The sequence below is a fragment of the Silurus meridionalis genome, chromosome 21, assembly GCF_014805685.1.
Source record: "Silurus meridionalis isolate SWU-2019-XX chromosome 21, ASM1480568v1, whole genome shotgun sequence".
Classification (NCBI taxonomy): domain Eukaryota; kingdom Metazoa; phylum Chordata; class Actinopteri; order Siluriformes; family Siluridae; genus Silurus; species Silurus meridionalis.
This window is the reverse complement of record NC_060904.1, coordinates 16,910,177-16,936,302: the sequence shown is the minus strand read 5'-3', so window position 1 is coordinate 16,936,302 and position 26,126 is coordinate 16,910,177. Positions and strand designations below refer to the sequence as shown.

The 26,126-nt window shown below is 40.1% G+C and overlaps 1 protein-coding gene across 1 annotated transcript in view; it reads right to left on the bottom strand.

The window, feature by feature from the left end:
* The window catches only part of csmd3a (CUB and Sushi multiple domains 3a), a 232,042-nt gene that overhangs the window by 74,304 nt on the left and 131,612 nt on the right, over nucleotides 1-26,126 (bottom strand). The window contains 10 exon segments of the mRNA XM_046833559.1: nucleotides 257-466; nucleotides 1,420-1,536; nucleotides 4,065-4,134; nucleotides 5,382-5,500; nucleotides 5,677-5,781; nucleotides 11,334-11,430; nucleotides 12,101-12,225; nucleotides 16,864-17,067; nucleotides 17,304-17,399; nucleotides 17,929-18,042. Coding sequence (XP_046689515.1) covers nucleotides 257-466; nucleotides 1,420-1,536; nucleotides 4,065-4,134; nucleotides 5,382-5,500; nucleotides 5,677-5,781; nucleotides 11,334-11,430; nucleotides 12,101-12,225; nucleotides 16,864-17,067; nucleotides 17,304-17,399; nucleotides 17,929-18,042 — 1,257 coding nt within the window.

The window sequence follows — 26,126 nt, the reverse complement described above, 5'->3', positions numbered from 1 at the left end:
TCACTGTGGAATGCAGTGTTCAAAAAACCTATAGGAACCTTATGGTCAGGAGTCCACAAACTTTGGTCAGAAAGTGTCTCCCTATGTGTTATTCGTTCTTCATAGTGCACAGTATGCAGAACGTTCATGTAAACAGTTAATAATCTCTTTGAGATTATAAATCAGAACATAAACCCTACTGAAGCATCTCACCAAAAGGGAAATTCTGAATCTTTTTGAATGTAAAAGTCTAATTGTGACCTGTGGAACCCCTTACTGTCGTAGACGATGTGAAAACCGGCTTTGTTCTGTGAGTAGTCGCTGTGGAAGATGAAGCTCGTCTCGTGGGTGGTGCTGAAAAGCGAATCGGGAACGACAGAGCCGCTGAACCTGTCGATCACAGTGCCTGAGTCGGAACTCCCACTTCGAACCTCCAGATAGTCGTGTACGGCCTCAGTGGAGAAATTCAGGAACTGCAGGTGAATCCCTGGAGGACAGAATGAAGGACAGTGTCAGAAGAGGAAATGATACTGGGGTGCACACTTCAGCAGTTCTGAGCATTTTATACTGTATTTATACACATTGTGTTGATCTCGCTTTTGCTGCCAGAACAATCCTGAGCATTAACAGCATTAACTTCTTCAGAAATATTTAAACTACAGAAGCTCCTCTGGATAAAAAGAGAGGAAAGTAGGGAGAAAAAAATAAAGGAATTTAAAAAAGGATATTAAAAAGAGAGAAGAAGAGAGAAAATGAAAATGAGAAAGGAAGGAAGGAAGGAAGGAAGGAAGGAAGGAAGGAAGGAAAATAGTAGAGAGTATTAGAGACTTGTCAAAAACAGAAAAGCAGAAAAAAGAAAATATATAGTAAAGAAAGAAAAATAATAAGGGAAGGAGATGAGAGAGAAGAAGAAGACAAGGAGAGAAGGATATATATATATATATATATATTTATAGTGGAAAGGAAGGAAGGAAGGAAAAATAAAGAGAAATGCGAGTAGAGACTCAGGAGACAGGAAAGAAGAAAAAAAGATAAGGAGTAAAGAAGGAGAAACAGGAAGAAATTGTAAAAGGAAAGAAAAGGAGATGAGAGGGAGAAATGAGAAGCGATAAGGAAGAGAGGAAGGAAAAAGAAAAGGAGAGATTAAAATGAAAGAAAGAGAAATAAAATAAAACAGAGAAAAGGAGGGAAGAAAGAAAGGAAGAGACAGTTGAGCAGAGATTAATAGGACACAGGAAAGAAAAAAAAGGACGAGATGAGAAAGAAAAGAGAGAGAAAATGAGAAGAAAAAGGGAGACAGAGGGAGAGAATGGCAAAGGAGAGAATGAGAAAGGAAAGAGAGAGAAAATGAGAATGAGAAAGGAGAGAAGGAGAGATAATAAATATAGGAGAGACACAGACACATTGCTGTGAGTTGAAGTGAAGCTGTGAAACACAAACCGAATCCGACAGGAAGTCGCACGGTCCAGATGCAGTCAAGGCCACTGGGGTAATTTCCAGGAAAACCGGGACTTAGGATGACTCCGGTCATGTCAGAGAAAGAACCTCCACACTCGGCTACAGAAAGAACACACACACACACACACACACACACACACACACACACACACACACACACGCATCACTGAACCTCATCTAAACACACTGAGAGAGCGAAGTAAACAACATGAGACCCCTTCCTTTAATAATCACTGAATGAACATCTTCATCCATGATGCCTGTAGAGAGGCATGCAGTAGACACTAATATAAAAAGGCAAAAAAAGCGATAAAAAAAAAGGAAGAATCATGAAGGTATAATTTTTTTTGGCTGATGTACAGTCGACTCATTTGCAGGTCCAAAGCCCCTCTCAGTGCTCCGTCCTCCTACAGTAAACATCTCTTTCATAATGTGTAATTGCACTCATTCAAAAAGTGTGAAGGGAAAACATAATTTCCAGGGTCAGAAAACGATCAGCTTCATCTTACATAAGGCATTCCTTAATGAATTCTCAGATGAGCACTGCAGCACAAGACGATTTGCTTTCATGATGTGAATATTTGAGTGTCCACATGATCGTGTATAGGAGTGATCGTGTATAGGAGTGTCTGTGTATGGGAGTGTCTGTGTATGGGAGTGTCTGTGTATGGGAGTGTCTGGAGTGTCTGTGTATGGGAGTGTCTGGAGTGTCTGTGTATAGGAGTGATCGTGTATAGGAGTGTCTGTGTATAGGAGTGTCTGTGTATAGGAGTGTCTGTGTATAGGAGTGTCTGTGTATAGGAGTGTCTGTGTATAGGAGTGTCTGTGTATGGGAGTGTCTGTGTATGGGAGTGTCTGTGTATGGGAGTGTCTGTGTATGGGAGTGTCTGTGTATGGGAGTGTCTGTGTATGGGAGTGTCTGTGTATGGGAGTGTCTGTGTATAGGAGTGTCTGTGTATAGGAGTGTGTGTATGGGAGTGTCTGGAGTGTCTGTGTATAGGAGTGTCTGTGTATGGGAGTGTCTGGAGTGTCTGTGAATAGGAGTGTCTGTGTATAGGAGTGATCGTGTATAGGAGTGTCTGTGTATGGGAGTGTCTAGAGTGTCTGTGTATAGGAGTGATCGTGTATAGGAGTGTCTGTGTATAGGAGTGTCTGTGTATAGGAGTGTCTGTGTATAGGAGTGTCTGTGTATAGGAGTGTCTGTGTATAGGAGTGTCTGTGTATAGGAGTGTCTGTGTATGGAGTGTCTGTGTATAGGAGCGTCTGTGTATAGGAGCGTCTGTGTATAGGAGCGTCTGTGTATAGGAGTGTCTGTGTATAGGAGTGTCTGTGTATATGAGGGCTGAATGTGGGAATGTCTGAGCGTCTGTGTATAGGAGTGTCTAGTGTCTGAGTGTGGGAGTGTCTGAGTGTAGGAGAGAAGAAGTGTTGGAGTATATGAGTGTCTCTATGTGTAGGGGTGTCTGAGTGTTGGAGTGTATGAATGTAGGAGTGTCTGTGTGTGGAAGTTTATGAATGTAGGAGTGTCTGTGTGTGGGAGTTTCCAGTGTGTGAGACTGTGTGGGAGTTTCCAGTGTGAGGGAGTTTCCACAGTGTTGAAGTGTATTTCATGTGGACGTTTGTGTGCTTACGCTAGTGTGTTTCTTTGTAATGATTTTTGGTGGCTCGTCTGTGGTGCAGCTGAATTGATTTGTCAATAGCGAACACCGAACTGCACATTCACACAGGATCAATCTGAAATTCACTCTAATGTCAGGACATGTACAGTAGACTTTAACTAAACTAAACACACACACACACACAAAATAAATTCTCTGCAAGGGGGTAATGTGACGGATCTGTTTAGAGCACATTATCTATCTATCTATCTATCTATCTATCTATCTATCTATCTATCTATCTATCTATCTATCTATCTATCTATCTATCTATCTATCTATCTATCTATCCATCCATCCATCCATCCATCCATCCATCCATCCATCCATCCATCCATCCATCCATCCATCCATCTATTGTGTAGATGTCAAAGCTGCTGTTATACAAAATCAATCAACCTTCAATCAACCAATCAGGAGTGAGAATTCAACAAAGCTGTAGTGTATCATTTACTTTTTTTGTTTATCCTAGAAATGTGACAGCTGGTGGGTTTCTTTAATGCAGAAAAGTGATTGTCTTCATCCTGACGCGAACTCATCACCTCACAGCACCGCGGCAGGAAACTCGGAGAGACGCGGAAAAGTACAATTTCGACAAAGCGACTGTGACGCTAATTGATTCGAGCATAAAGGGCAGCCCTAACGTCGCTAATCCCCATTTTTCAAATGAACAAGCACTGAGTGAAAAGGATGTAAAGGAACACGATGTTTCCTGTAGAAAGCTTCACCGATAAAAGAAAGGAGATAAAGGAAACACAACACGACGTTCGTCTGGAGCTTAGACAGCTGTAATAAAAACTTTAAAAAGTTGGGGCACTAACCAAAAAAACCCTCTACAAATAATACAGAAAGACCAGGAAACAGTGTAGTCAGGTTTCAAAGGGCTGCGTGAGTTTCGGAGTGCGACCCTGCGAGATGCCAGACATAATAATGTTCTTGAAAGTAGAAGAAGTAAAAATTGGAGCTTACCGAGACAGAGAGGTGCCGGATAGTTCCATCTCCTGACGGGTCCTGGCATGCACGTTATATACGCACTTCCCTGCATACAAATCGAAAGAAGTGTGAGGTTCACAAAGACAAAGGAATCAGTGTTCAATGAAGGAAACACAATGTGTACACAAATGTGTAATAAAACACACAAAGGACAAATAGCAGAAAACATATATATATATATATATATATATATATATATATATATATATATATATATATATATATATAAATATAAGAAAGGGGTGTAACGAAATATATACGATATATTCGTATTTCTTTTTACAAGAGGAACATCGTTAAAATCCCGCAGGAACGTATTAAGTGGTGGATTGAAGGATGGAAGAAATGAAGACATTTGTTAAAGTCTGCTGAAATCAGTAGAACATTTATGTAGATCATATCTTTAGAAAAGTTAATATTAAATCTAAAACACAAACAAATCTGTCTGTCTGTCTGTCCGTCCGTCCGTCCGTCCGTCCATCCATCAAGCATTGGGACACCTGCCTTTTCCAGCCATATGTGGATCTTCCCCAAACTGTTACCACAAACTTGAAGGCACACAATTGTATAGAACGTCTTTTAATGCTGTAGAATTTCCCTTCACTTGAACTAGGAGACCCAAACCTGACCATGTCAACCATGACAATACCCCTGTGTATACAGTCAGCTTCATGAAGATCTGCTTTACATGGTTTGGATGTATGTGGAAGATCTCCTGCTATAGAGCTCTGATCTCATCCCCCAGGCTTCCCCACCTCACTTACATCAGTACCTGACTAACACCCTTGTGGCCGAATGGATCACCACAAATCTCCACAACATCTAGTGGAACATTTTTCCAGAAGAAGGTCTGGTTATAAGCATGTATATAACAATATTGTATATTATTATTATTATTGATTCATTTAAAATGTATGGTAAGATAAAAATGGGAAATTCTCTCATCCGTCCTTGAAACACATTCCTAAACTTAAATACCTACACGAGAACCAATGAGACGCTGTGCAAGACATTCCAAAATAAATGCCTCGTTCATTCGTTTCTAATAAATACAAATCAAAGCAGCTCTCATTATCATCACAGTGGAAAACAAGCGCTCTCCCGCCTCCACCATCCTACGTATCCGGGACGACGCTCGACCTTCTGCCCCACGTTCATCTGCTTCACATCAGCAAAGCAGATTTATTTTAATAGATCCTATAAATATTGACAATACGTGAGAGAATATGTGCATAATAAATGCGGTATGGTAAAAAAAAAATACAGAAACCAGCTTTGTGACTTTGTGCCCACCTTCAGCGTGTATCCCTGATCGCACTGGAAGGAAACGACGTCCCCGACGATATACCGCTCGCCAATCTTCATGCCGTTGCTGGGAGTCTGCGGCTCCGGACAGGAGTCCAAACCTATCGCTTAGGACACAGGAAACTCTCTTCACTTGTCAGGCAGGCAGAAAACCCCCCCAGAAAAAATCACACCATTGTTTGAAAGAATTTGTTGATTCATTTGAGCGATGCTGCATTCTTGGCACCATTCCAGAAAATCTCTAAAAAATCTTAAAGAATTAAACCAGCGTTTTAAGGCATACCTGCGTACTCCAGGTGAAACCCCGCCCCTGAGACGCTCATGTCAGTCTGAAACGTAAGGTACAGGTTGTTGGATGTGCTGTTCAGAAGCGGTGGGATGGTGATTCCTAAAACAACAAAACAAATACATTTAACATGTTGCACATGAGCCTTTGAGGACTTCATACGATGCTGAAGTTAGACAGAATGTCTCAGTTGTGTCAAAACTGTCAGCGATAAAACATTAATGCAAAAGAAAGTACATTTTTTTCGAAGTGATTTTACAATATCAGTAAACCAAAAGTTTTAGTAATACAATAAATACTGTATGTAAAGGTATTGTCCAAATTACAATGCAGATGCGTTCCAAAAAATATATCATATATCAACACTAGAGGGCGACCGATAGTGGATTTTTTCCTGATAACGATAGCTAGGTCTGAACTGACTAATCAACCGAGGTAAAATAGTACTGAATTTTATTTATAAAAATACCCAGAAAATAACAGTACTGAATTATGGAAATGTGCTAAATGAAATAATATGAATTGTAATTATATAAATAAATCGAATTATATAATTAATACAATTGTAATTATAATTAATAAATATTATATAGTGATTAGTTATAAAAAACTAACATGTCAGTGATTCGTCTCTAGTGGCCACTCTGGTAATGACAATGAACCTTTTCAGCTGCTCTAGCAAAGGACGCTACCTGGAAAAACTAACGTTGCGGATTTTTGCAGATAGCAATCAACTAGCACTGCCGAATAATCGGTTAAGCTCTATTCGAGACGTGGCCTAGCTCCACAATACAAAAAAAACTTTTCTGAATTAAAAAAAAAATGGTTCATAAACAGCTACAAACTACATTCACGACACAGCTGATGTAGATTTAGCCACGCCCATAAAACTCAACAGAAGAGTACAACCAGGAGTTAACTCCAACAGCTGCATTGCAAAATTCCAATCTAAACACAAAACCATGCAAGTCATTTTGCTTTAATTGAAAGACAAAAATAAAGAAAGAAAGTAAAAAAGAAAGAAAGACACACCACGCCTGCCTTTCGAATCGGTATTCATATGAATTTAACGCATGATCTGTATTCTGCCGATACGTCTATATTTCTCCATCCATGCTGCATCTCGTCTGTATGTTAATTAAGTCGCAACTCTTAAGATATTCTGTCTTTCTTCAGGGAAATGATGACTCGGCTTCGAGGTACCACTGAAAGAATCCTTAACATCAGACGTGAGGGGATACATTAGCATCAGCTCTGAACAAACTTTGAAAGCAAATACAGTTCGTAAACATCAGAAGGTCACGGACAGTTTTAGAAAACATCCTGAATAAGTAAAAACCTCAGTAAGTCAATGATTTTGATAGAGAATCACTGCTGGCCCTGATGACCTGCTACTGAGGTACTATTAGAAGAAAAGCGTGCCGTTATGGTAAAACACTATGATATACTACTACTGTATTTATCTGCACAGTGGCACCAGTAAACCCACGTCAGAACACCAGCACATTATGGATTAATTTATTATTATAGCACGAATCTGAGTAATTGATGACATTGCTATACTTTAGTCAACTATTTTTTTTTTTATATGTATTTGGAAAAACCTTTACTGATAAACTGCAAAAGATACAAACCAAACATTCACATTTTACAATGAATGAAATACAAAACTTTTTTAAAGGCTTACTGACTAAATATTCAACATCAGTGGACAATAACAACATAAATCTATTTCGTTACTGTACTTAGGTCGATTTTTTGAGTATCTGTACAGTACTGAAGTATTTTCATTTGGGGAGACTTTTACTACTTTTTCTATATATCCTGAACAGCAGCTACGCTAATTCCTCTCCACTGCTTCTCTTTCTCTCCCATCCCGAGGCATCCTGAGGTTGGCCAGCTCCAGTCAAGTCCCACCTCATGAAGATTATGGACCTTTGAAGAAGTAGATGCCGAACTCGCAAACATCCCGGACCATCTAGAGACGTACCAGTGCTAATTGGATCCCACTGCATGTGTGGGGTTTTGACATTGGACCGCCTGGAGTGTTTAAAGGCTCTGGCATGGAGAAGCTGATGCTGGATCTGTGATGATCACGATTGTTGAGTTCAGTAGCTCCTAGTTTTATAACCATAAAGACTGTATAAGACTGTAGAAACAACATTACTTATAATCTTATACTCCAGTGCTCATGTTAGTTCTCACTCTCCAGTGTTCTGTATTGTTGAAAGATTTATGATCACACTCTTGATGTCACCCAAATGAGGATGGGTTTCCCTTTTGAGTCTGGGGACTCATCTAAGGGAGTTTTTCCTTGCCACAGTCGCCATGGCTGCTCATCAGGGATAAATGCACACCATTCACCTTCACTGTTGATTTCTGTAAAGCTGCTTTAAGACAATGTCTGTTGTGAAAAGCGCTATAGAAATAAACTTGACTTCTCCTTTTTTTGACTTCACTTCATTTCAAAGTCAAATATCTCCCATTATACCCAACTAAATTAAGTAAAACACAGAGTTGTAGCTTAGTGGTTAAGGCTCTGGGTTACTGATCAAAGGGGTGGGATTTTAGGCCCTGGCCAAGCTGCCAGTCATTGGCCCTTGAGCGAGGCCCTTAACCCTCTGTGCTCTGGGGGTATCATGTATCATGGCTGACTCTGCACTTTGACCCTCAGCTTCCTAACAAGTTTTTATATGCAGAGAAAATGATTTCACTGTGTTGTAATGTATATGTGGCGTTCCTTTTTTTTAATGAGCCTTTTTGTTTTGATTGGCGCTCGGTGTATCTACTGATCACCAACATACAGTTCAGCATCAGGGTAACAGCAAGCATTTACAGAGGAATAAATGATGGAAGAAACTCCAGACTCGAATTCGCCACAACACACAGGGCCTCATTTCAAGTAGTTGAAAAGTAGTTTTTGGGTTCATGATAATTGTAATAGAAATTAATCAGTGTTTGAGTCATTAATATCATTCAATTAATATATCAGTGTGCTGAGAGTCACATTAGAGTCAACTACATGGTTTGATATTTAGTAGAGCACTAGAGGGACAATCAAAGAACTTTAATTTATACCTTTTAATCTGTCTGGATTTTTTTTTTAAGGTTCCCTGGTGGTCTAGTGGTTAGGATGCGGCGCGCTCACCGCTGCGGCCCGGGTTCGATCCCCGGTCAGGGAACCGACCCCAGTCATTAGGGTTGCACAAGCCTTAGTGCCGGTCCCAAGCCCGGATAAATGGGGAGGGTTGCGTTAGGAGGGGGATCCAGCGTTAAAACATGTGCCAAATCAAACATGCAAATGGTCCGCTGTGGCGACCCCTAATGGGAGAAGGCGAAAGAAAGCAATCTGTTTGGATTTTTTTGTCCAATTTAGAGCTAATTAAAGACTTTTAGAGCGTTTACTATTAGAATTTTGTACCATCATTAAAAAACCCAAGTCATTGTTCAGAAATATGTAAACAAAAAACTTTATGTAAGTTTGTGTTCGAGCGCAAAATTGTGCGGAAAAAATATCATTCGAAACATTCTTCTTACTTTTGAGAAGAAGAGACGGGTTGAAAGGGACAGGAAACAGGAAGTAGAACTGAAGGCTAATACGCTACTTGGTGACCCTTAGAATAACATCATATTGTAAGTCCCATGTAACTGCACTATTATTGTTAAGTTCTCTTTTAGCTTGCAGCTGCATTCGTTTTGCGTGCGATATAAATGCGTTCCTTGTCAGACGAGTTTATTAATTAAACCCGACAAGGACAATATTAGCATTTTGGATTTCTCTGAAATTCCCACATTGCCTGTCAGGAGAAATTCGGCTTCGCCAGCTACATTTTAAACCTCTGCTAATTTAGGAAGACAAACATGATTTTTAATCAGAACAATAAAGTATTAGCTACTCGACAGGCATGAGAGGACGTTTGTAAATATATTCCTGTTTACTCGGAGAGAACTCATTGGGGTTGACAGTGAAATCATTTCACTTCAATCTGCATGTCATTTATTAGCACTGACAAAATCTTTAAACACGCAGTAGCAGGGAATCTTCTTCAGATCATCAGAAGAACTCGATTCTCACGTGCGTCTCTGTCGGAACATTATTACAAAACCATAATGAATTCTCGATTCTGATTGGTCGGGATATCCTTTATAGTTCTAATATTTGGTCTGTATATATATATATATATATATATATATATATATATATATATATATATATATATATATATATAGTACAGACCAAATGTTTGGACACACCTTCTCATTCAAAGAGTTTTCATGACTATGAAAATTGTAGAGTCACACTGAAGGCATCAAGGGCTATTTGACCAAGAAGGAGAGTGATGGGTGCTGCGCCAGATGACCTGGCCTCCACAGTCACCAGACCTGAACCCAATCGAGATGGTTTAAGGGTGAGCTGGACCGCAGAGTGAAGGCAAAAGGGCCAACAAGTGCCAAGCATCTCTCGGGGAACTCCTTCAAGACTGTTGGAAGACCATTTCAGGTGACTACCTCTTGAAGCTCATCAAGAGAATGCCAAGAGTGTGCAAAGCAGTAATCAAAGCAAAAGGTGGCTACTTTGAAGAACCTAGAATATGACATTTTTCAGTTGTTTCACACTTTTTTGTTATGTATATAATTCCATATATAATTCCACATGTGTTAATTCATAGTTTTGATGCCTTCAGTGTGAATCTACAATTTTCATAGTCATGAAAATAAAGAAAACGCTTTGAATGAGAAGGTGTGTCCAAACTTTTGGTCTGTACTGTATGTATGTATAAAAGAGTCTTTTAAAGATTTTTTAAAGACTTATTTATAAATGCTATAAAAGCAGAACACTATAAAGACAATTAAAGAACCTTCAACAATTGTATTAGTACTTAATAGTGTTATTATGGGTCAAATTATAAACTTTTAGTGTTTTCTATTAAAATTTTGTTTGTCCAAACCTTCAGAAACCAGAAAGGTTGCATCTCACAGGACAGTTGCTCGCATCTGAATCCCTTGTTACTACAGTAGACATACTTTGAAAGTTAATGAGAACGACTCGCTTGTTTTGTTTCGGATATTAAGAATTAAAGTGCTTTCAAAAAGAATTTTTCAGCACAAAACAGGAAAAAAATACCGAAATCCATCAAACCCTACATGAGCCTTCAGTCCTACTCCATCAACGAGCCGTTTCATCATCCACGTCCTCGCATCCGTCTCTCGCCAAACATTGCTTTAATCTCGCGTTTGCCACCGAAGCAGATTAAATGTCAACTTGTCAACAATCCCCACTTCCGCGTGCTCGCATTACCACCCTGCTGCTTACGAACCTGCCGCACGCATCGCGCCCGCCAACGTCTCGAGTATCGATGGGCTTCGGATGACAAACAAACCTCTTGAAAGCGAAGTGCCATATGGTGCGAGAGGAATCCTCTGGATAACCCTCTTGAGTTGGAAAGCAGCTGAGACAAAGCGAGTGTTGAGTGTATAGAAGGGCTGAGGGACTACAAAAGTGCTCTGAATTACACAAAAGCACAACGTCTACGCCTCATAGTGTGCGGTCGTGAACGTGAAGGAGAGGGAACGAATCCTGACCATGCATTTACAGCTGGCGTCATGAGATCGCCCGCCGTTTTCGCGCCAGCGGATCTTGGCGATCGTCCTACCTGAGTAGCTGCCAAGTCTCGGTGCGTTACTGTCAACACCGTCGTAGAAATCCAGAGAATCCCAGTTGTGTTCTGTGGAAAACGTCACGACTGTGATCTGGGTGGGAAGAGAATGCACCGATGTCATGAACCGATCAATACTTCAGCTGTTAATAATGTTAAACTCAATAAACACTGTGTCCCCTCTGGGTTGTAACATTACAGCAAAATCATCATACAGGTTGGTGGATATGTGGATTAGGTCATAAATGCCACCATTTCATTTATTTTTGATGTACAGAGGTAAAAACATGGCATTACTGTGGCGTTTGCATGCGTCGGCTGTCAAAAGTGTGAAAACATTTAGTCTTTTATTATTTATGGGACGTATTCCTTTCGTTCAATGCAGAAGCTAAAAACACAATAACTGGATGAATGACTGGAAGACACTTCTATGAACAGATGAATCTAAATTTGACATTTTTGTCAAATGCAGAACAGGAGAGAAGATGTGATCAGACGGCCTCACCCCCCACAGTCAAACATGGAGCTGGGAGCCTAATGGTTTGTTGTTGTTTTGGAGCAGAAAAGGTTGAAGACTTATTCCAGAAAGTGAAAAAGAACCAACATGGCAACCGTTCCATACTTTAACACCATGCAGTTCCGAATGGAAGCGTACATCCAAGCTCCGTTAATTGCACGTTAATACTATTAGTGCCTTTAAAATACATTTGCATTAATTGTTTACCTGCAACGTCATGGCACACCGTGTTTTATTTCTCGCTTACTTGAATTCCGGCTCCTTCTGGAACGAAGACCTTCCAGACACAGTTAAGGTGATTGTCATAAAGTTCAGGGTAACCAGGGGAGAGGATGGTTCCTCGGCGTGCTGTTAGGACACCTCCACAGGGAACTGAAGTACACACACACACACACACACACACACACACACACACACACACACACAGTAAATCACGTGCTAATGCAAATGCAAAAACGATGCAAATGCAATGCAAGACAGCGGGATTCAAGGCATAAACCTTGGAAAGCAAAATTAGTGTAAATAAAGTATTGATGTGTAATATTATGTAGGTTTTTGTGGAACAAATGAACATCACCTCATGAGAAAGGGAAAAGTCAGGAGGTGTAGAAGAAACATTACTCAGACATTACTGCAGGTAATACTGTATTTTCCATCTTACAGAATTAAAACACGGGAATTTTCCACATATGTTGGGGGCACACACAAGTATATGTCTATGGATACGCTAGCATGTAATTTTTCCATCATTTGAACTAGGAGACCCCTGAAGATGTGCTCTACATGCGCTGGATGTATGTGGAAGATCTCCTGCTGTATGTGAACGCTGTGAACCAGACCTTCTCACCTCAACCTCATCAGTACCTTAGTTTACTCCCAAAATCTAGTGAAACATTTTCCTAGAAGTATGGAGGTTATTATAACAGCATACAGACAAGAAGCAAATACAAATCTTACGCTCAGGTGTCACCAAACTTATGTCCATACAGCGTACAAGACTACAAATTTCTTTGAGTGATCTTCCCTGTAACACTCCTGGTGACTAATCTCTCTCAGGCTATTTAAAAATCCCAGCTGAAGTCCTGGCGTGTCTAAGAGCCATGGGGGGGTGCGTGGGGTGGGGGGTGTGGATAAGTACTCCACTATTAATGTGATTTCGGCCACGCTATTAATCAAAAGCTACTTTTTCATCCCTCAGTTCCTTCGTCCTGCAGTTTATGAGTAAATTTCCAAGCTTCTGCTTTGTACCTTTTTTTTTTTTTTTTTAAACCTGCATCTGATCTACATAAAACACATTACAGATTCATCGTTTTCTATTATTCAGTCACGCCCCGGAATGAGTCGGTCCTGCCGCCTCAGCAGCGCACAGAAACAGTAAAAAACACAAAAAAAGCAATTCTGAAAAAAGTACAAGTGAACACGACTTTCAGCAGCGTTGATTACGTGAGGCCGAGACGTCTTGTTGCTGTTACGGAGCTCTACACACTGCAGGTGTGCATGATGTCATAGGCCATGCAATGTTCTTTACTATCGTGTAATGTAAAGGTGATTTTTGTGATAAGAAGTTTTTTTCAAATGGAAATGCTCTCCTAGGATAGTTAGGAGAGCTCTCCTAGAATCCAAAATAATGCCTGCTTAAGGTCAAAATTATTCAGATTACTTGAATTAGGAGCGCCAAACCTGTTCCAGCATGACAATGCCCCTGTGTACAAAGCCAAAGATCTCCTGCTATAGAGCTCCAAACCTATTGAACACCTTTGGGACCAGGCCTTCTCACCTCACCTACATCAGTCCCTGACTATTCTAACACCCTTGTGGCTGAATGAACATTATCCCAGAAGAATGGAGGTTACTATAACAAAGTGTGGAACATTACATTCAGAAAGAAAATGAAATCTTATGGTCAAGGTTGGTCCTAATTTTTGGTCATATAGTGTAGAACATTATGAGAAGCTGTTTGGAGATTTTTAGATGTTTGTCTTAAGTTCAAGAGCGAAAAAAAGAGAAGCTGGTGAGGTAAAACCTTCCTATAACTTTCTATAACTTTCCAAGATTAGCTATCATCATCATCATCATCATCATCATCATCTTCACATAAGCAAGTCGCTGGAGTGTAAGACACTAATTTGTTTCCTTAAACAGCAGGACACACGGTGTGTTCCAATCTTTAGTGAAAACCCAGTGAGTCACTGTGGAATGAACCTGAGGAAGAAAAGAACGCCAAAAGAATGAATCATGAAGAAGAAATGATGAATTTAGTGCTTGTTCTGGTGCCTTCTGTTTTTTATTTACTCTCACACCTGCGCTGATATACGCCATCAAGAGGATCTGACTGCGTTATGCAAATCTGATAGGGGTGAAAATGAAAGATAAATGAATGTCTTCCTAAAATAAAAGAAAGAAAGATAGAAAAGAAAGAAAGAAAGAAAACCTGTTTGCTACTTGACACATTGTCACATGTTCAGATTGACTGAAACAGAATTATTTGCACGTTTTTTTTCAATACAATAATATAAATTCATTTGCCTGGAAAGATCTGTGAAAATCTTGTGGAAAAAAAAAAAAACATATAAATAAATAAAAATCCAGCCATGAAAGCAATCCCCCCTTTCTGCAGGAGCCTTATTATTTAATTCCCCTTTTCTGCGTTGCCTTTTTTTTCGATGGCCGAATCAATGCTATTATTCAGCGCACTGCGGTTTCCCGGCGCATCTATATTCCGCCGGTGAAGTGCGTGCTCCGGCGTGTTCCCATGATAATCAGAGCGGCTTCCAGCCACCTTAATGTCATCATTAGTCGCCAGCGCTGCGAGAGAAACGCCGCCCTGTCTCCACAATACGCCACGGAGACGCCTTCCTGTTTCTGGTGGTTTCCAGGATGTTTTAGTTCACCTGTGGGTTTGAAGTGTGATAATCTAATGGGAGTTTTAGGGTCGCTGGTAATGATGACATGCTCTAATCGTTAATTAAACCCAACTGCATATCAGTGGATTTGTTCTGACTGAGATAATATGACACTGATGTAACACCAGAGAATACATAGGTCTAAAAATAACCAGTGATCACGTGGAATTTTTACGCCTCAATTACATTCTTTTTCTACGACAACACAAGGTTTCATGTTCTCCTACACACCATTAATTTTTTTTATTCGTTATCAACTGACATCCAAAATTTGTAACCAATTATGACTGTACATTTATTATAGCAGAAATAAACATGCGGCTGACCATCCACCACCTGACCATCCACCGCCTGACCATCCACCGCCTGACCATCCACCGCCTGACCTTCCACAAGAATTCCTCAGCATCTTCAACTTACAGCCAACTCCAGCCCCGCCTCCTATCTTTTTTGTCAAACTGACACTGGAGACTCCTTGCAAGTCACCATATCAACAATCGTGTCATCTTTAGCGCTAATATCTATAATCTTTCTTTCTTTTTACGATGTATCGCATCAGCTGTTTCTCTGAATGACTTGTTGGATAGAAATGATAACGCACTTTATGGATGGTAGATTCAGCACCACGGTCAGAGGCACTGCTCTGGAAAACACCTTCTAGTTTGGGAAATGTTTCAACCAGATATATTTTTGAAAGGAGAAAGAAAGACAGGAGGAATGAAAACATGCAGGTTGGTTTCCAATAGCAACCTCCTTAAACCCCCAAAAACACACAAACACATACAGTATGAACCTGACACATGTACACACTTCACCTGACAACCCAGTAATTCAGTGAGTTTGAGCCGTTTTAGGAAAAGCAGGAACAGGAGGGGAGTACAGATGGCAGCGGGAAGAAAAAAAAAACAGGCGTATTCAGTCCTCGGACGTGACTACTGAATTGAATGCTACTCGCAGGAGTTCCGCTCACACAGGTGTAAATGGAGTGTGAGTAAGGGACAAATATGCATTGAAATTAGGGCTGGAAAGATTCAGTAAATCACTTTGGTGCGTTGGCATAAAAGTTAATGATGTGATGCATCAATTTGAAATGTTTTTTTAACATAAATGTTTTAAACCTATTTGCATCGATATAAACTGATTTATTTAATTATTATTATTAGTAAATGCGCTATAATTTTATTATTTAGAAAGCGAGCAATAATTCCCAGAAGAGTGGAGGTCATTAGAGAAGCTAATAGGGACTAAATGTGAAATGGGATGTTCATAAAACACAAGTACACAGTAGTTGTGGCAATTATATTCCAATAACGTTGTCTTTCATTCATCTTTTATTAGATGTACTTATTGTTGTTACCACACAGTTGAAGGCACATGATTGTATGAGATGGTTTCAGATGCAGTAGCATGAAGATTCATATATAAGAGCGAAATCGATTAAGAACACGCTCAGCTTCTCCTCTAATCGCTCCCTTTGTAGCTTTAATGCTAAAGTAAGTATTTTCCACAGAGGTTCGATTACATACCATTCCTATCATTATCACAAATTTTATTTTCATTACTACTATTATTAGAAAGTTTGCAGGTGATGAGGCTCGTTAACATTCCAACGAATGTATTTAATCAGAATCTGAACAGAAATAGAAAGAATAACAAGACGTATATTCAAAAAATACTAATCAGGCTACAAAAATCATCAACGCACGCAATCAAAGAAAGTGTTTTAAATGAAGATAATGTATTGCAGATTGCTGATCTGTTGTAATGAAACATTTCACAGATTTTAATAAACTGCTGAGACTGAGGGAATCATTATATCTCAAAGCATTTTAAAGGATTATACAAGATGTGAGGCTAATATTAAAGGCAGCATTTCATTCGCTGAAATGGATCTGAATATTGTGTTATACTGATTTTAATGATTATATTCAATGGGTATAATCAGGTGGAGGTTTCTATATAAAAGTGTTTTATTTTGACCCAAATAAATTTATACCTGAAATAAAATCTGCATATATATACAGACAAACAGACAGATCGGTAGATCTCACTACATACAGTATAAACCACAAACACACGTGTATATAAGATGAATTTGGACTCCTACCTGTGCATAACGGCACCGTGCCATTCCATTGTGCCAGGGTGTTGGGTACAGACTCGCACCGGATGGCGCTGGCTCCGTGTAGTGTGTATCCAGGGTTACAGGCAAACAGCACGACGGCGCCAAGTCCAAAATCGCTCCCGATCCGCTTTCCGTACCGAGGCTCGGGGACCGAATTGCACTGCGATGCGCTGGTCCTCGGTACAGCTGGACAAACATCGCATTGATTCATTTGCTATATTTTACTCTATATAGTTTACATATAAATTCAAGGAGCCAAAGCACTAAATGTAAAATCTAAATTGCAGTGTATGCTATTAAGTAATATGAATGACTCCTTATTCAACGTATATATTGCCCTAATCCTTTTCTACAATACTAAAAATAGTTGATATGTTCATATCTGAGATGGTAAGCACTAGAGCACAGCTTTATAAGTGTACCTTGATAGACGAAATGGAAGCCTTTGGCAGTGTTCGGACCCTCGGCGGTGAACTTTATGGTGATTTCGTTGCCAGCGCTCAGAGGCAGAGGCTCTCCTAATCAAGGAAATAGCAATATGAAAAAGACATAGGAAGTGCGGTGAGCTCAAGCGAGTCAATCGTACGATCACGCAAACAAACCAGCAGGGTTCGAATGTGAACATGTGGCAGATAATTTCAGTTTACATCTGAGTGAAATAACAATCCGACACAGCAACGTTTATAGGCAAGTGGAAAACCGGGCGGTTGCCAAGGGTGCAACCAGCTGGAGGGGGCGCCAGTGAGCACCCCCTGCCTTGCCCTCGCCCCCACCCATTAAAATGATTTACCTGTTTTTCTGCTGAGGTTTAATATATAATATATGTTCACATAATTAAATTCAGGCGATGATTTTTGCAATGTTTATTAAATGTCTACAACCTTTTTTTATGAAAGGTTGTGAATGATTTGTAGGGTTTGGGGCGGAGCACTGCGCTGAAAGGGCGGAGCCATCGGGGGGGCAATAGGGTGCCAAAAAGGATAAAACATCATCTGTTCTCTATCTGGGCTTCTAATTAAAGCTGATTTCAAATAAAAGCACTTTTACCTGAATGGGATCCATAGATGGAAGTTAGAAGTGGAGAATCTTGAGAAGGGCCATCATAGATGTCCACCACATCATGGGAGGTAGTTTGAAAGAACATGAACTGTCCAAAAAGCACTACAAGAACAAAATAGAAACTTATACTTAAGAGGGTTAAAGCACTAATATGGAGGAAGTATACCATAATCATAATAATAACAATAATAATAGTGGTCTGGATGTCTCCGAAAGTTCTACAAGACGCCCAGAAGGAAATAACCAACAATAAGGGCGTGACCCGACTCCCATCTTCATCTGATATCTTATTGAGACGTTCCCCAGATAATCATAGCTTATCAAACCTGTCCTAGACAGCACGAGCACGGCCCTAACGAGGACTCAGGGTCCTGGAGAGGGAAAGAAATCCAATAATTTCTTATTGTGAGTGTGAAAGGAACCGTAAAGCGCGAGGAATCGATAGTTAATGCTACGCTGGACTGTTTCGCTCAGACACCGAGTAAGCACAATGTGCTCCGGGGCAAACCCGGCGTAAATTAGACAGGCGACAAAGCAACAACACGTCGTTACACTCCAGGTGAGAAAAATCGCAGCGCAGGTATTTTTTTTGTCATCGAATTTGAATTACTAGACGGATTTCTTTCGCAGTCAGGTGATGAGAATAAACCATGCCGAGTCCCACGGTGCGGACGATTCAGCAAACGCTTAGCAGTTAAAGATCACCTCAGGATACAACGTCTATGCTGTACTTCATGACTGCACTCAAGGGTCTTAATAAGAGATCTTTAATGTACTGTACATGTGCAAAATGTGCACTTATTACTTCTTGCTTTAAATTTTGGGTTTTTATTTCTTTTGCTTGGCATTTCTGCTTTTATTTATCCGAACCCTATTTCCTGACTACATTAAAGCAGCATCAGTTCCATATCCGTCATCAGAAATACACATACATTGGTATGTAAAATAAGTGGTAGCTCAGTGGTTAAGATGTTCAAATTCAAATCAAAGAGTTGTGAGTTCAAATCCCACCACCACCAAGCTGCCACTGCTGGGCCCTTGAGCAAGGCCCTTAACCCTTACCTGTTCAGTTGTTATGAATGATATAAATGTAAGTCACTCTGGATAAAGGTCTCTGCCAAACTCCATGAGGGACAGAGTAGCTTCGTGGTTAAGATGTTGGTCGTGAGTTCGAATCCCTACCACAAAGCTGAAGTCACTCGATTGTACAGGATGTCATTAGATGGCGCTATAATAAAATTTTGCATTCACTTGAACTTGGAAACCCAAACCTGTTCCAGCATGGCGCTGTGCACAAAGTGAGCTCCATGAAGATCTGGTTTACATGCTTTGGAGAGGATCTTGAGTGGCCTGATATAGAGTTTTGATCTCATCCCTACTGAACACCTTTGGGATAATTATGAACTCTGACTGCACCCCAGGTCTCCTCACATCACCTACATCAGTACCTGCCTTTCATAACACCCTTGTGGCTGATGAGCACAAATATCCATAAGAGCACTCCAAAATATTGTGGAACATCTTCCCAGAAGGGTGGAGGAAATTATAATAGTAAATTGGGACTAAATATGGAATGTGATGCTCAAAATTCACATACCGTAACTATGACCACGTGACCCAATACTTTTGGCAATATAGTGTAGATAGAACAAAATTTTATACATGCACTAATATGGAATTGCAATGATATTTTTCATTACAATTAAATAAATCAAAATGAGAAACAATAGAAAAAACTGTAAGCCGCCTAAGCAGTTGAATGTAAAGTCACTGATTAACAGGTTGATGCAAAGTTCTCACTATGATCATCATAAAACCCATGATGATTTTTTGACCTTTGCCAGAAGGACGTGTTGGTCCTGAAAAGCTCCAGCATAGCTACTAATCCGCTAGCAGTTTTATTGAATAGAAAAAACAGCACGCACCCTTTGCTCTTTAACATCCCTAAATTTACACTGAAGACCTTCAGGAAAAAAAAAAAGCAACAACAACAAAAAAATAAACAGATAACATCTCGGGGGTCATGTGTCTCATAGCCCAGTGAGTCCTCTATAATAAATAAAACCTCCACACAGGATAATGCAGCAAACCATTGACATTAATATATTCCATTAGATAAGCACTTGCTCTCTTTCAGGCCACACGCTGCTCTCGGATATTCTTTATTAGCGTCCAACAAATAGCTGCATCTCACTGTTCCTCGCTTAAATCGCTGCAATTCCCCGAGTCAATATCAAAGCTAGCGCAGGAACGTACGACCTGTAGTATTGATATGTATTCAGGACACGGCGGATCTTCTTTCCCCTGGGCCGTATGGCAGTGAAAGTGTACGCAGAGAATATAATGCAGCAGTTTTGTCAGTAAATAAGTCAGCGTTAAGAATTCCAGGCTTGATTAAGGCTGACGCGGCGTGGCCGTGTTCCCCCGAAAGAGCGGAGAGACGGTGCGGATGCGGCGGAAGAGAAAACGAAATAAAGCTGCCGCCTGTGACAATTCAATTGTGCCCATCGTAGCAGCAGGAGAATGGAGTATAATTATGTACAAAACCTATTTCGATGATCCATCGAACGCAGAACTTCCTAAATGTGTTCCAGGGGGTTGAGCAGCTTCCCATTTTCCACTCCGTTAGGCCTAATGATTTAACCCTAAAAATCAGAACACTTCTTATCAATTCAGGCTTCATAATGCATTATACATGCACATACAACATACCATATGACATCTAACACAGGCACAAACGTTTGTGGACACCCGGCCATAAGAAGTCCCTTTTAAACATCCCATTCCAAATTTGCTGTTATAGTAGCCTCCACTCTTCTGGGAAGATGTTCCAGTAGATTTTGGAGAAGTGTTGTAAAATAAATTCCGTTACTGAGGTGAGGAGGTCCAGAGTGCAGTCAGTGTTCACATTCATCATATTCAATAAAGAATAGAGCTCCACAGCAGGAGATCCTCCACATACATCCAACCCATGTAAAGCAGATCTTCATGGAGCTGGCTTTGTGCACAGGGGTATTGTCATGCTGGAACAGATTTGGGGTCTCCTAATCGAAAGAATTCCTGTACGATTGTGTGTATTGAAATTTGTGATAACAGTTTGGGGAAGAAGCACTTAAGGGTGGAAAAGTCAGGTGTCCCAATACTTTTGTCCATATAATACATATTTGAACATATTTGCGTCAGTAAAAACAATGTGACAATAATTTGTGAGACAATAACAGTTACTTGAGCGCGTTCTCTCAGAGCCGCCGCTGCTACGTGAATACGACGTATCGCAACACTACGGAGACCGAGGCGTGTCCTGAGAGTCACATAGAATACAGATTAACATGGCAGAGGTAGAGCTGTAACTTCCTGCACACACAACAGGAAATGAGTTAGAAGTCAGAAGGTGCTTAAGTACGGTGAAGATTTGCTGTCTGTCTGAACCAAAGAAATAAACGTGAACGATCTGCACCATATTGAGTTGCAGAGCACCGTATTTCTTTCCACTGCGTTGTATCGCGTTGAATCGAATGGAAAACGGATCACACTGCATCGTAATGGGGTGAAACCCATCGCTTTGGTGTCTGCTTCATACAGTATGTTTCTTTAATGGATCGTATCCTTCATGTATGATATATAATGCGCTATAGCATGCTTGTGATGCATTACGCATGAAAAACTCCTCAAAAGTGCCAAATCCATAATAAGATTTCCTTTCGAATGTCTTGGTTCAGTTGCGGTAATAAAAATAGATCATTTTTTCTTTTATCGCAAATATTAAAGAGACCCAAACTGAACAAGAAATCTAATCATGAAGAAAAAAAACAACCTAGAGATTCCCGGCCTTCATTTCGATGCAGATCTTTTCGAAAGAGACACTGCTCATTATCAGCACTTTAGTAATTGAGGGAAGGTATATTGGGTGTTTCAAATATATTTTTACAGGTACACTGCTGTAAAACTAAACGAGATGGGTTAATAGGGACCTCCTTCCCTAAATGAACAGAATCGGAGGCTTGTAAAACAGGGGACTGGCTACATTAAGTCTCAATGTTGCGAGGAAATGGTGTTCGATGATAGAAGGGTGACCTGTCCTTCTTCCTTTAACAAGAAGGTCACAGCTCATTACGCTGCAGAGGAGATTTTACAGTGTGGTCTGGGTTATGACCTGTGAAAAGAGAGATCCATGAAGAAATGCTGCTGGAGTGGGGTTAGGTTGGAATGGAAGATCTCCTGCTATAGAGCTCCAACCCTATTGAATACCTTTGGGATGAATGTGAACACTGACTGCACTCTAGTCCTCCTCCCCGCCACACCTGCATCACTACCTGACTTTACTAACATCCTTGTGGCTGAATGAATCTCCAAAGAATTTGATGGAACATCATCTCAGAAAAACGGAGGTTACTATAACAGCAAATGGAGACTAAATGTGGTGATGTTTAAAGACTGACACATGAATCTTATGCTCAGTTCCAAATCGCGTATGAGGGATAAATTATTGCAATGTTTTAGCCATAATTGCAGATTATCATCTTGAAAGAAAAAAAAAAAACAAAATGCTGCCCTCCTGTAAAACCTCACATCGGATTAGAAATAAGTTTATAAGAGGGACAAGGGCAGGTTTTGGAGATGAGGTAAGAAAAGAGCGACTGAGGCGGTTTGGTCATGTGCAGAAGAAGGACATGGTGTATAGGAAGCGGTAGAAAATGCTGAGGATGGAGGAAAAGTGGTGACCAAGGAGGAAGTTTATGGATGTGGTGAGGGAAGACATGCAGGTGGTTGGTTTAAAAGAGGCAGATGTAGAAGACAGGGTGATATGGAGAATGATCTGCTGTGGCGCCCCCTAACAGGAGCAGAAGAAGATGATGATGATACTGGCTCTATCAATATAAATACCATTTCGTTTAAGTCCAAGCTTGCAAATCTAAATATATACGGTAAAAGAGGAAAAATCATATTAACATATTATGCAAATGTAAAGGTCAGCTGATTGATGACAAATCAATCACGGGCCGATATTAGCCGAAAGCTCCATATGAACGCTCGTGCCACAACGTTGACATCCATCACGTGCAACCGTATGAGATGCATACACTTTCTTCCCTTTGTGATAATGACTTGTCTCTATCATCTCGGCTCAGTTCACTCAAACAAAACCAAGCGTTCAGACGTCTACTTTTACCCAGCAATCATAAAAAACCTGTTTGAGAAAAAAAATGGCGATATTCGTTTCTTCTAACGCACAGATCGCAACCAGTTCTTCGTGACTCAGTGTCTTGGATGCTATTGTGTAGAAAGGGAGGCTTTGTGTAAAAGATAACGTGTTCCAATATCAGGAAATAACCGCCGTGAACAGCACAATGCAACGCCGAGTCCATCATTTTCTAATAACAGCTGCCATTATCTCAGTTATACCACGACTATACACCAGAGGGTACAACAGAAAACTCTTACAATAGTGTACATATTGTATTATTTAGCTAGCTTTCTATTCTTCTGCTTTATTTCCGCCCACTGTAGTCTTTTTTTTTTATAACATTTTCCTAGAAAAAAACCTTAATCATTTGTCCTATTTTGTTTTATTTTCTGTAGCAGCATGACAGCAATAGTGAGGTTTAATTATCCTGCAAGTCGAGCCTAAACTGCTATTTGTTGTATCGAGGTTTTCTAATACCAGCATCGATTTAAAAGTTATTACATTTCGAAAATTGCTCCTGAAAATTGCCTGTAAAATATTTGTTCGGACCTGCATAAACACGAAACTCATAGTTGAGGAAAGAAGTTAATTCGAGTGTCCGAGATGCAATTCAATGCCACTATCTTCATCTGGTTATTTGTTTTAATGGCCCAAATGTTTGTGTTCTCATTTAGAAAAAAGTGGAAGGAAGCATGGCCCTAATTCCATTTAGTGTTATTACAATAATGTTTTTTTTTTTTTTTTAACAAATCTATATTAAAAAATGAGAAAAAGAAGAAAAAGCTGTAGCCGAGGTTTAAATTTCGTCATACCTGGCAACCCGAGGAGCAAGCTTTTAAAAAGTGTTGGGACACGTGACTTTAACAGCCATATGTGCCTCTTTCCCAAACCTAAAGCACAAAGTTGCATGGATACAATTGTTTAGGACGTCTTTGGATGCGGTTGCATGAAATATTCCCTGGATTTAGTTGAACCAAATCCAGCTCCATGAAGATCTGCTTTACATGGCTTGGATGTAAGTGGAAGATCTCCTGCTATAGAGCTCCCAGGCCTCCTAACCTCACCTACTACTACATCAGTACCTGACTTACCTGATCTACTAACACCCTCGTGTCAGAATGAATCTCTACACAAATCTCCACAACACCTAGTGGAACATCTCAACAAGAGTGGATCTTATTATAACAGTAAATGAGATCTAAATGTGAAATGGGATGTTCAAAAAGCACATTTCAATCTTATGCTTAGGAGTTCATAAAGTGTATGAGGGATAATTTATTGCATTGCTTCAGTCGAATTTGCAGATTATCATCATCAAAGGAAAAACTAAACGAGCAAAAATGCTGCTCTTCTGTAAAACCTCACATTAGAGGCGTGTATGAGATTCCTCTCATCTTGAGAAACCACATTCTGGAGTGAAAAGCGAGAATAAAGCGAAGCCACTCGCCATAAAATGGACAAGTTGCAGAATAGACTCATCTGTGAGAGGATTAAAGTCTTAAAACACTAAGCAGGGATATCATGAGAATAGGATGAGGTGCACGCAGTTTCCTCCGGAAAACCGATCGCTTTAAAGTGCAGCTGGATTTTCAGAAAAAAACTCGGTCCTCAGTTAGAAATGCATCTCCTGCAGAAGTGAGATGTCAATCCAGAAATGACGCATGATCTAGAAAAGGCATCATAGGATTATGAAAGCAGAGTGTGTGAGCACGTTGAGGCTTTAAAGGCGGCGGAGAAGAACAGAGGAAGCGACACATCTCTGGAGCATCACATGTTCTTTACGCCAGGCGTGCTGCAGGCGATATCCCTGATCCCTGAGATCTTTTTTCTCCAGAAACACTAATAAAAGTAAAAGTAAAAATAATAGTGTGTGTGTGTGTGTGTGTATACACACTATATATCTATATGCAGTAGCATGAAACATTCCCTTCACTTAAACTAGTTGACCCATATCTATCTATCTATCTATCTATCTATCTATCTATCTATCTATCTATCTATCTATCTATCTATCTATCTATCCATCCATCCATCCATCCATCCATCCATCCATCCATCCATCCATCCATCCATCCATCCATCCATCGGTCTATCAATCTAGCGATCTAGCGATCTATTTATCTTTGGATCCATCCATCCATCCATCCATCCATCCATCCATCCATCCATCCATCCATCCATCCATCCATTGGTCTATCAATCTAGCGATCTAATAATCTTTGGATCCATCTATCCATCCATCCATCCATCCATCCATCCATCCATCCATCTATCCATCCACTGGTCTAGCAATCTAGTGATCTATTAATCTATGGATCCATCCATTCATCCATCCATCTATCGATATTTCGACCCACCCATCCATCCATCCACCCATCCATCCATCCATCCATCCATCCACTGGTCTATCAATCTAGCGATCTATTAATCTTTGGATCCATCCATCCATCCATCCATCCATCCATCTATCTATCTATCTATCTATCTATCTATCTATCTATCTATCTATCTATCTATCTATCTATCTATCTATGCAAACATTGGTTGCAATGTCAGAATTAAAGGAGAATAAAGAAAAAAACTAAAGTTAAAAAAAACTTCTTTTAGTCAATGTTTACGACTGCTGATTTTTTTTTACATAAGTAAATAAAACTGCCTGTTAAAAGGGTTCAAAAAAGGGCAATCTAGATGGGATTAAATATACACACACACACACACACACACACACACACACACACACACACACACACACACACACACACAGAAAATTGTCCAAGCCTCAGGCACATTCAGGAGATTTGAAACAGAATTACTCAGTATATCTAATGTAGGCGTGCAACCCGACTCTGAATACGAGCAACATTTTACTGCATTGTGCTTCATTCTCCAACTAAACATGTTCCAGCATAAGCGTGTGATAAACGTGACCTGCAGCACGTTAGTATGCAGCAGCACCTTCACTACAGCTCGAGAGTGTGGAGTTCTCATTAATTACATCCGT